The 12,112-nt window shown below is 40.3% G+C and overlaps 1 protein-coding gene across 1 annotated transcript in view; it reads left to right on the plus strand.

Annotated features, from left to right (window-relative positions):
* Window positions 1-5,563: 5,563 nt before the first annotated feature.
* TRPM8 (transient receptor potential cation channel subfamily M member 8) overlaps window positions 5,564-12,112 on the plus strand; it is a 36,656-nt gene continuing 30,107 nt past the window's right edge. Inside the window, exons 1-5 of the mRNA XM_010225316.2 lie at window positions 5,564-5,662; window positions 6,204-6,277; window positions 7,673-7,829; window positions 10,430-10,607; window positions 11,338-11,510. Of these exons, the coding sequence (XP_010223618.2) occupies window positions 5,564-5,662; window positions 6,204-6,277; window positions 7,673-7,829; window positions 10,430-10,607; window positions 11,338-11,510 (681 nt within the window). The remainder of the gene's footprint in view (window positions 5,663-6,203; window positions 6,278-7,672; window positions 7,830-10,429; window positions 10,608-11,337; window positions 11,511-12,112) is intronic.

Here is a 12,112-nt window from a genome sequence, read left to right on the forward strand (position 1 = left end):
GGATTGCTCAGAGGAATGATGTCTCTGAGCTGAACACATATGTGGTGGGGAAGGCAAAAGGATGTTTTAATCCTGTCTGGCTCGTTGGTGTGTGCTATTGTAGGGAAAGTAGTAGTAGTAGCTATGAATTTTATGATGATAGAAGCTGTTCTCTCCAAAGTGAAAGGCTTTAATTTAAAGGAACGAGAAAACCTGATTACGTGACACTGGTGAGAGGCTAGCAGTTGAAAAAATTAAGAAGCTTTTAAAAAACTTTCTTAATTTAAACCTGATAAAAGAAGCTTTTAATATCAGTTGTAGAATCCTATATGGTCACTCTTGTGTGAACAACTTTTTTGTAAGTTTCTTAAGTGCTGATTTTAAGACTGTTTTGTTCTCTTTTGGTGCCTTAAAATCTGAATTTTGTTTGCCATAAGCATTTTCTTGTTTAACACTGCTGTTAAGTTAAATAACTACAATACACTGTCAGCAGATGGAGCAGAAACATTGCTGTGTTCAGACACTTAACACTAACCTGCTACAGTTATATGTTTTTTTCTTGTATCTTGCTGTACTTATGTGTTTGCTCATTATCAATTGCTAAATAATCTGTTCTTGCTTTCTCCTGTGCATTATCTCCTCTTCTGTGTCCTCCCTTAAAAGGAAAGTGTGACACGGATCAGAAAAGGTGGAGCTTTGCAGGCTGAAGTATATGAAAACCTTCCTCTTCAAGGAATGAGTTTAGCAGGATCACTGGGGCGTTTTGTGAAGATTTTGGACAGTGCTTCACCCTGGTATGTGATGAGGTTTTGTATTTTCTGCAGTCAGAGTAGTTTTAATAGCCTGTAACTGAGGTAGATGTGCTGCTGAAGTCTGGCATCTTTTTCTTCTGATTAAACTTTTGCTTTAAACCAGTGGCTTAAAATTATGTTGATGGAAATAGTGATTAGAGGCATAGATTTATCTAAAACCTTTCTGAGCATGGAAGTTGGTCTTATTTTTTTTAGCTGTAGCCAATTTGGTTTCAACTGGAAAAGCTTTTTAAAAGCCTGCTATAAGAACTGAACTCTTGTAACAAAAAATAATATATTTTTTTAATGTTTTTCCTTCGGTGACTTCCAGGTGGAAGATTTTCTTGGAATATACTCCTCCAAGTGCCATGGGAGTCATAAGTTAAAGACTATAAGAGGATTGGTCTTGTGTTTATCCAGTGATGATAAAAAAAAAAAAAAAAGTGTCTGTTTAAGAAAGCAATGCTTTAATACAGTAGCTTGTACTTTATATATGTTTTTCTACATATTTAATAGGTTGGAAATATGATGGAAAATGAAGTTTTTGCTTGCTATGTAGACTGCAGCTATGTTCCCCAATTCACTGTTTAAAGTATGCACAATTTTTGTGTTTCTATCGCTTGTGGAGTTGTTGGATTTCTTTCATAAATATCAGCTAAGCACTATGGTTCTGATTAAGTTATTCAAAACTTAAAGTTCGAAATAATGCCTAAGCTTTTTCAAGCTTTTCTGCCCTCTTGCGAACTCTTTTCAGTTTGTTTGCAGCACATTCATTCTTATCAATTATTTATAGATGCAGTGAGACAGACTTGAAATTCTTTGGTGTTTTCAATGAATAATTTAATGCCCTTGTTTTCATTTAATCTCTTCTCTGTGTAGTTATGTGCATGGTCACTATTCTGTTGTTAAACTTGCTAAGCACATCAGCAAATAAAACTCAGCCAGTAAGTAGGTTGCCCAGATCATGACCAAAATGTCTTTCTCCCCATGGAACCATTACCTTGAATTCTAGCTTTTAAATCATCTGTGTTTGCATCAAACATCAGTCATAACAAATTAAAATTATTTGCTCGCTGGGTTATTAGGAAACATGTCTCACAACACACAATTATTGATCTTATTCAATTAAAGCTCTAGTTTAGTGGCAGCTGAAAACTTCCTTGCTTTTGCTAGGGATGATTGTGTGGCTAAGTGTTTTGTGAAGGAAGGAGGAGTTGTATGGTGGGACACAACATCTCGATCATCTTTTATCTTGGTGGTTACTGATGTTAACATTTTGCAAAGTGGATACTTGGCGTGTGGCTGTATCTATGTGCCCAAATTATTCCCAGGTGGTTCTTTGGGTATCCCTTCATGGGTGCCCAGCACTGAGCCCCTGCTGACCTTGAAATGGTAACTGCAGAGGTCTTGGAATAGCAATTAGCAGAAACAATGCTTTAAATGTACTTACAACTCTTTCATCACTTCATGTTCCTAATTGAGCTCTGGCATGTGAAAATTGGGTGTTTCTTTAATAGCAGATTTCTTTGGCGTTACTAGCTTTCCTCTTGGCCTCAATTTCTCACCCGTAAAAGGTAAGTTGCATTGGATTGCTTTTTCTTGGTATTCCAGAACATATCTGTCATGCAGTGTTTTATAAAAGAAGATGAGTGCTTCAGAAATGCCGATACCAACCGGATAAATGTGCATTTGCCAAAGTTTTTTTTTTTTTTTTTTTTTTGATGATAATGACTGTATTTTTGGAAGCAGAATCATGTAGGTGAGAAGAGAATTCTGAAGATCTCTGGTCCAGCATCCCCTGCTCAAAGCTGGTTCAGACAGATCAGGTTGCTCAGGGCCTTTTCTGTTGGGGTATTTCCTAGGAACGAGATGTTCCACAACCTCTAGGCCCTTTTCCTATTTTTGACATACCTTGTGACTAAAAATAGAGGGGGGGGGAAAAAAAAAAGTATCCAGGTGGAGTTTGACACCTTAGTGTTCATCACCTCTTTTTCTGGGTGCCTCCGAGAAGAGTGAGGTTTTGTCCGTTTTAAACCTTCCCATCAAGTAGCCATAAGATAATGATAAGCAGCAAAAAAAAAAAAAAAGGGAGAGAGAGAGAGCACTAAGATCTCCCCTTTGCTTTCTCTCCCCTAGGCTTGAGAAGAACAGTGCGCTCGGACTTGCTGCGTACGTCACGCTGCCTGCAGCCCAGCCCAGCGTCAAAGGGAGCATTGAGCAGCAGCTCTGCAGGTGGGAATGCTCCATCCTGTGCCCTGAAGGGAGGTGGGCATTTTCCAAAGGGTGGAAAAGTTGGATTAGCAAAGACTGGGAAGGGAAGAATCTTAATGATAACTAAAATTCTGGCCTTTTTTAATCTTTGGAGAGATTTTCTGGAATTTTGTGTTTGTCTGGATTTTTTTTTTTTTTTTGGTTCTGACTGTTTAGCTCAAAACAGATGAATCGTGTCTAGTTATCCGTATGACTTGGATCCTTCAGCAAGTGAAATGAGACCAGCTGTGAGTGGTAACTCTGTTCTTGTATTTAGATTATAAAGAGAATATAAGGGAAAGTATCAAATCAACCTGTTTTCCTCTTAATTTCTGGGCAAATAAACCCAAACTTGTTTTCTGGAAACTTGCCACAGGGCATGACCAGGACCAGTGGCATCTTCGGAGATCAGGTTCTGGCTCAGTGTTTCATGAGAAGTGTGAGCCATTTTAATGGGCCCTCTGGGTTTTCTCAAATGCAGTTAGGCCTGTTGCTGTGAAAAACACATGTGTTTGGAGGCTGATGGAAATGTAACCAAATTGTCAGACTTTTTACGTTCCTTTCTTACCTTTTTAGGGTACTAAGGTTTAGATTTGTGCAAACTATCATGTTACATGACTGTCATAGGGCTTGCCTAGTTGCTCTGCATCATCCTAAGGTGGCCTCAAATGAAACTTTTAACCACACTTAATTCTGTTTTAGTTTTGGGCAGGTGTATTTAACCTTCTTTTTTACAGTGTCATGCATTTGAAACAGAGCCTTTGTTGTTTTTATCAAATAAAAACTAAGACTTGTTTTGAAATACTCTGCTCTTGTTCTTTTAGAGAATGGGGTTGCTGTTCCCTTATATCACACCTGATCTTTCAAGGTTTTGGTGAACATTGGCATTATGTGGATGTTGGTTCTCTGTGAATTAAGTAGGGGTGCCTTTTTAGGAGTCTTACTTTCACACAGCATCAGATGAATGCAGAATAAATGAGATTTAAATAGCCTCAAATTTTAAACTTGGAAATGACTGGAGTTTGATTACTCAAGTTGCAATACAATGAAATGGGTTTTTTAGACTTTTTTTTTCCCCTTTCTTGTGTGTAATAGATTCCTGTTACATGCAAAAGTTGGGAAGGAGCAGAGAGCTTTTTCAGATTGACATGACTTTTATCATCATCTCTTTAACTGGGCTATTTCTTTTGTTGCTATGGGAATATTGACCGCAGATCCAGTTTTGTCAGCTCCTAATGTGCCTGAAGTTATGGCGGGGGGGAGGCAGGGAGATTGTGGCTGGGATATAGAAGAAGCTTGTTCTGGGATTACTCTAGAAATCCAACTATAGCACTGGGTTTTAATGCGACACCCATGGGACACGGACAAATAGCTAAGCAATTACACAGAGTTCATTTTGTGTGGTTGATGCTGTGTTACTTGTGTAGAAATTTGCAGTTATAGCACATGGAGGTGTCATCACCTTTGAGCGTTTGTACAGAAAATGGTAGGAACAGGGGGCGAATTTAAAAATATGTAACTGCAAGAGATAATTGCACCATGGAAGAGGCAATAAAGGGGAAGTCCAAGATTCCTAACCATGCCAAAGAATTTTGGGGAAGTCACTGTAGGCTTTTACCACTATATGCAGCACAGTAAACAACACTGATCATTTTTCTCCCTAAAACATGAGATACTTTGCAACATTTTTAAATGAATGTTCAGAGTAAATGTGCATTCTTTTGTAAACTTGGCATTTTTCCTCCTTTGGGAGTAACTCATATTATGTTCCCGTCTTATTTCCAACTATTGCTTCCAGCTGCTTTTACCATTCTTGCTTTGTCAACCCCCATGAGAACTTTGTTTCAAACTTGCTAATTTTTGGTCCATATAAATGATATGTTCATGCTCAGAAAATGCTTCATTGGGGTGGAGGATGAGCATTCTGCCTGGGAGGGATGCTTTTCTCTGCGCAACAGCAATGTCATCTGAGACAAGCTCAGTGTATGCAGCAAGGGGGAGATGTTGGAAAGAGAAATTAATTCCAATTGGTTGGTTGGCTACTAAACTTCCTTTTTGGAAAAAAGATCTTTTCCTAAATATTTTGTTACATAAAAGGAATTGAAATAGTAGCTGTGAAGCTAAATATAACTTTGTTCTGCGCTTTGGGATGTGGTCTCAAATGATCTTGATCTTCCTTCAGGGGAAGTGAAACCAGTACAAGTATCTGTTGTGGAGGGTAATTATAATGTATTTGATTCTAAATTTAATGGATTAATTCTAAACTTAATGGGCAACTCCATTAGCTCTCAGATCCAGTAGCTTTTGTTAGATTTATTTATATTATCGTTGTTGTTGGAGTGGGCAAGTGCATGAGGGAATCTGTGTCCAGGCCTTGCAACTGCTCTAAGATTCTGGGGTGCTGCTGGGTGACCTTCTTGAGTTGCAGTAGTTGTTAGTGCCTCCCATGGTGCAAAGTGTCCTTGCTTTTTATCTGGTGCAAGTAATGATGGTTTTTCTGAGCCTTCTTCATCTCCACCTGTCCTGTGCTGTTTCAGGTTTCTATGGGCACCATGCGGTATCGAAGAAATGGCAATTTTGAGAGTTCCAGGCTCCTTTATTCCAGCATGTCCCGCAGCATAGATGTGTCATGCAGTGACAGTGTGAGTATCAGGATCATTTTTGAAGAGGTGTTTACTCTTGGAAGTGGGTCACAGTGATAATGAATTAGATCATGTGCAGACAGGAATAGGCTAATTGATTTGTGGCAATTTCCCCTTTTATAGATGAGTTGTTCTAGCCAGCAACCCTTCAAGCTTTAATGGCTCTTCACTGAATTAGGAAAGGTCTAAGGACAAGACCTGTGGATAAGGCTTGTGGGTGGAAGTAATTGATTTATTGACAGAGCTTGTATAGTTGGAAACCATTGACAAGCTTTGTGCCAGAAAAGTCTATCTTCAAAAAGCTTAATCTGTTTAAGATCTGAAGGCAGGTCATCCTATCTGATATCAGATGTAGTTTTGGAATTCCTATCTATAATTTTAGTAGTCTTTTGTGACCTGCATTCTCCAATCAGTGCTTTCTAGCTACCCTTCACCAGCTGTTTTGAAAAGAGAGACTTGGAATAATTGCACCAGTTTTACTTGTTGTTTAAGTTGTCTATGCTTTTACTAGAAGTAGAAATATCACTTTTTTTCTTCCAAGGGTTTGGTCAGTTTCATTCAAGAAAACTTTAAGAAGAGAGAATGCGTCTTTTTTACAAAAGACGCCAAGTCAATGTAAGTGGATGCTTTTGCTTTACAAGATTCGGGACTGGGAAATAAGAGTGTTTCTATCTCTTAAGTCATTTCAGAGGTGAGGGAGGCACAGTTTTTCTGGTCTGAATCAGGCAATGCAACCTCAACTCTGTCCTGTTTGTGCAATTCTTTATTGCTGTTTGTTTGGTTAGGGCTGGGATGTTCTTCAATCATTGTTGAAAGAGAGGTTTGATGGTGGGACACACACCACAGAGTGCTTTTCTGAGCTCCAGGCTGTCTCTGTAGTTGATGTAAAAACTGGAAATGTAAGTTTTAAAGGTACTCTGCAAGTAACTTCATGCAAAATCAGAAAACCTCCATGGTAACTTTGTCTGGATGCTTTCCAACCACTGTTTTAAGGAATTTGGTATAAAAACTTATTTGCAGCATAACTCTGGTGATACATAGATACTTTTAGGGATACCTTACCAGCACTAGTGTCCTCGGCATCTTCATTCAGCTCTGAAACTGTGAGGAAAAATGCCTTGGAGACAGAGGGAGGGGAATTTGTCTCATCTCAAAGTTTTGCTTCATGTTCCCTTCTGCCATTAAAAATGAGATATTTGGAAAAGGGCTAATGAAGGACACAGAGTTTTATCTCTAAATATGCAAATTTATACTTGAAACCTACAGACAGCAATTAGATGGCAGCAGCTGCAGGACCAAATCTTTTCCATGAACAGGAAACACAGGGATTTCTGCAAGTTGGTACCTAAAGGTCCTTGAGGGTCTTCAAGCCAATAGGCTGGATCATTTGTAAAGCATTCTGATTTCTGCCAAGTATTGAACTTTTTTTGCTGTCCACTGTGCCACATGACTCTTCTAGTCCTTTTGTAGCATTAAGAGACTATTGTTCTCTGCTTTTACTTGTATATGGATCCTGGAGCATCTTAAATGCTGTCACAAAGGCTCCTTAGGCTAAAATTTGGTTGAATGAGCAAAAAGGAAAATAAACTATTTACACCAGTTGCCAGATGCAGTATCCTTTGCATCCTTTTCCTGCTCTGTTGTAGAGCTGAACAAAGTTCTAAGCTGCTAGTGATCCAGCTTGAATTGTGGTAATAATGAAAGCTCATATAGAAAAGGCACATCCAAAAATGTCAACTGGTTTCCCAGCACAAAATGTTGTCCAAAATGTGGTGTTCTTCCCTTCCCAGTGTGAGCTATCACAGAGTCAAATTTTAGGAGGAGTCTCTGCCTGTCTGTGTACTGTGCTGCTTGAGCAGAAAGACATTGCACTTGTTCTGCTGGTCATACCAGGTGTGAATACTCTGTCACTTGTCAGTAAAATATCAAGTACTGCCAGAAAGAAGTGTGCTGCTTTCTGTGCTCAAGATGTTCACTGTGGGTTTTCATGCTCATTCCCTTTTCTACCAGGGACAACTTGTGTAAATGTGGATACCCTGAAAATCAGCACATAGAGGACACTCAGATTAATAACAGTGAGAAATGGAATTACAAGAAGCACACCAAAGAACTTCCTACTGACGCTTTTGGGGACATTCAGTTTGAATACTTGGGGAAAAAAGGAAAGGTAAGTGATTGTGTTGAGGATATGTGTTAAGGCCCCTCTCATGTGTACCATATTCAGCATTCTGGAACCAACTGAAGTCTCTGGAAGTGTGGGTAAGGTGAGGCTGAAGTAGATTTATTTTAATGGGAGTGCAAAGAGTTTGGCTACAAAGAAGTCCAGCTGGTTTCTCAAGCCCTGATGTTAGTTAGGAAAAAGTGGTTTCTTTTATTTCTTTCAGAGGCTGTTGATGGGGGTGGAGAGAGGTTATCTGATTCCAGATATGATGTAAGAATGAGTGAATGAGGGCAAAGCTCTCTGTGTGTACCTAGCTGTATTTTAATTGCCATATAATGCAATTTGGAGTGCTTGGGGGGTAGGAAGATACAGGGAAATAATTTAAACTAGACCCATGATGACCTCTTCAATGAGATTCTGCACCACAAGTGTATCAATGTATAGCTGCAGTAACCATTTTTGTGGTCCTCATGCTCAAATCTGGTATCAGTGGGGAAGAAGTCAGCACCATTTTAGCTCTCTGTAGCAGTACCTGCACTTGAAGCAAACAAGATACGCTCAGGTGCTTAAATGATCAGCTCCTGATGAAGAAGTTTTGTTCCTGGCTTGGATTTCAGTGTCAAGACAAGGTTGTTTCTTGGAATGTCATTTATTTCCATTCTGAGGTAGACTGCTTGGGAGAGAAAATAGTGGTAGGATGCGCAGCGGTGCAACTCTTTGGTCTGGTGCATGTTACACATGCATGTGTGTAATACATAAGGTTATATAAGGTGTATATATAGATGTATGCATATAAGGTGTGTATATAACGTGTATATAAGGTTACGTAAGGTGTAAGAGACTTCATATCTATAGAGGTGTAAAATTTGTCCTTTGTGAATCCGTAGACTTAAATACGCGTGCCTGCCTGATACTCCAGAAAATTGTCACTCTCATGCATAATGACTGCGAACTTTACAAAATATATTTTTAATTTCTTATCAAGTGGGGATAATGTCAAGCTTAAGGTAATAGGAGCATTGCAGATGGTTAGCAGTAGATAATAACAAGTTTTACATTCAGCACATTATTTCTCAGAGCAGAACAGTGATGAGTGCAGTGGCATAAATGTTAGATTGTTAAAGATGACTTATGCTCTCTTATTTCTGCAGTGTTCTGCAATCCCTTCAGAGTGCAAGAACACTTCAGTTGCATAATCCATGCAATCTGAAATGTGCTGCTTCTGATGCTTTACCAACTTCACATGCCAAAAGAACATGTGGAATCCCCTGTTTTGAAGATTGGATTAGTGTCAGGTGGTGCTTTTGTGAATATAACACATTATTTGTGTGAATTTCGAAATGCATCACTTGGGCATACCAGGAGATGGCACCATTGTATCTCAAAGAAATGCCGTCAGTGTTTAGAAAGTGGCTGAGCTGAGAGTTTCACCAAAGTTTGTAAAGCCTCACCAAGGATGTGGAGTTAGGAGGTTCAGGACTTGCACTTGCTGCTGGGTTGAATGTGGCTGAGGAGTAACTGAATTACATTCTGCACCTAGGCACTGTGATGATGTTTAAGAGGATGAGAGAAGTTTTACAGCCAAGTCAAGTCTATTATCTCTTATTGATTTGCTTTATATAGGTAAAAACAAATTATTCAGTTGGAAACCTTAACTGTTGATGGAACATATATATTCATACAGGTCCATTGCACTTTGTCCATGTCATCGGTGGGGCTTAGAGTCTTGTGCAGGGGAACTGCCATCAACTTACAGCACTAATGAGCAGCAGGAAGCACTCTTGGTCCTGACAGACTGAGATGGGGATGGAGCTAGAGGATTCCCTTGACATTGCCCTGTTAATAGTGTGTACATGGCAGTGCCTTTTGTTGCTGTGGGCTTGGCTCACTAGCTGTGCAGAGCAGTTAGTTTCTGGCAGGTTCCCCGCTCTCCCATGGTGGGTTATGCTCTGCTAAGCACCCAAGGCTTCATGCAGGTGGTGTTGCGTGGAGCAGAAGTTGTGCAAGTTCATTAGTTCTGTGTAGCTGCCCGACTCTTCTAGCCTTGCTCTGGGATGTTAGCTGTGCTTCTCCAGGCCAAGTGCAATAGTCCTGGGAACCCTTCCTGGAACAGATGAGTATTTTACCCTGGTTCAGGGTAAAAGCCTGTCAGGATATTGGCATTTGTTTCTCAAATTTATCTTTTGCCCCACTGTGAACACTAGGCATTGCATACAAAATGCACTGCAACTCAGGTCCAAGTTAAACCTTTGCATTCCTGGTGTGGGTTCTATAGCCACGAATGTCTTGCAAAAGGCTATTGTGCTAAACTATTATTAGTGATGAAATTGGGATGGGGTTTTTGAAGAGCATAGCAAAAAAGTTAGAGAGCCTTTTATATAAATGGAGCAGTGATGGGTCCATATGAGCACTTGCCCCCCCAACCCCCAAAAACTGTTTCACTGTCAATTTGAACAGGTTATTGTAATGCATTATGCTTAAAATGCTGTTATATGCTAGGGACACCATGCACAAGAAATTCTAGGCTTCATATAAGAGCTGTAATTCGTGATTGACTCCTAGCTGTCGCTATTTACCTCTCATTTTTTGGTTTTGTCTCAATCAAGTACATCCGTTTGTCATGCGACACAGACTCTGAAACGCTCTATGATCTCATGACTCAGCACTGGCACCTGAAAACCCCTAACTTGGTCATTTCTGTCACTGGTGGTGCAAAGAACTTTGCTTTGAAGCCCCGAATGCGCAAGATATTCAGCAGGCTGGTCTACGTAGCCCAATCCAAAGGTAGAGACCTGCAGAAATGTCTGCGTTGTTTCATTGCTTCTAGTTACTATAAGACACAATAGGAGAGGAAAATGGATAACATAAGCTTGGGTAGTTGGCACCTGGACCTTTTCTATTGACTTGGTTACCTAAATGGCTGTGGTTTTAATAATGCTAATAGGTGGGTGAAGTAACTTGTTGAAAGTCTATTTTGCTGGTGATTTGGATGATACCTTCTGCATCTCCAAGTCCTCAAGCTTAACTATATCCTTTTGAACATAGGGTGGCAGGATTCCCTGGACCTCATGATGTCCTATGCTAAACTTACATGTGAATTTTGGTCTGCTGCCCCTGCCTTTCTGGTTGATGGAGAAAGAGAGGGGCAGGGGCATGGTCTACCACGTAGCATTGTGTCTTGCATTTCATCTCAGACACAAGCAGTTGTTTTTAGCAGCCTTGGCTGCATAAGCTTGCTGGAGAAGAAGCTCGAAGGGTCAGAAGCAAAAGCTCAGTTTGCTTCTGCCTGCTTGGTGCACTTCAGGCAAATGTGACTTAGCAATTTGGAAGTAATGGGGTTGAGAGCTAGTCATTGGGAGTGCTTGTGGTAAAGTTGTGCAGCATACCTTCTACATTTAACTGGAGAAGCAATGCCTATTCTGAGGCCTCAAGAGGGAATGGGTGTGTGGTATCTCAATTGTAATATTCTACTGCCCCATCTCATATTGCTGCTCATTATCCCTTTTGTCCCCAGGGGCCTGGATTTTCACTGGAGGCACGCATTACGGGCTGACGAAGTACATTGGGGAGGTGATCAGGGACAACACCATCAGCCGGAGTTCTGAGGAAAACGTGGTGGCCATTGGCATAGCAGCCTGGGGCATGATTTCCAACCGCGAAAGTCTGATTCGCAGCGGTGATAACGATGTAAGAAGCATGTAGGGTTCTCTGCTGGGGAAACAGGGAGAAGCTTCCTCTTCAAATTGTATAGACTGTGTTCCCGATTGACTGCTGTTGTCAGCATTCGCAGTATCTATTGGCATGTGGTGACTGAACTGAGTGGGCAGTTGAGATCTGTGCTTGTACTTTCTGGTAAAGCAGAGCTAGGCAGATTTTTTTTCCAGTGCAATGCTTCTGTAGAGGCATGTCTGTTTAGCCTGACCTGCTGTGTCCTAAAAAATTCAGCTGGAAGCCAGCTTTTCCTCAATGTACATACCTGTGAGATGAAGCACCATGTGCCTTTTCCTAGAAATGGAGGGAACTTTCCAAGGTTATTCTAGCTGTTGTGAAATTTCTGCACAGTAGCCCTCAGTAGGGTCTCTTAACAGCTAAAAGTGTTAGATCTGCCTCTGCTGTTAATGGTCCTGCTCATCCAATAGTATTAGTACCATCTGTTGGATATACTAGTGTCGCTCCCTTTATATTTACTCTACTAGATCTTATAGAGCTTGTCTAAAAATGCATCCTGTTAAACGTGTGTGTGTGGTTTTTTTTTTTTTTTTGTTTTTTTGTTTTTCTTTTTTTTTTTT

The sequence above is a fragment of the Tinamus guttatus genome, unplaced genomic scaffold (genome assembly GCF_059628265.1).
Source record: "Tinamus guttatus ecotype Peru unplaced genomic scaffold, ASM5962826v1 Tinamus_guttatus_pri_ptg000702l, whole genome shotgun sequence".
Classification (NCBI taxonomy): Eukaryota; Metazoa; Chordata; class Aves; order Tinamiformes; family Tinamidae; genus Tinamus; species Tinamus guttatus.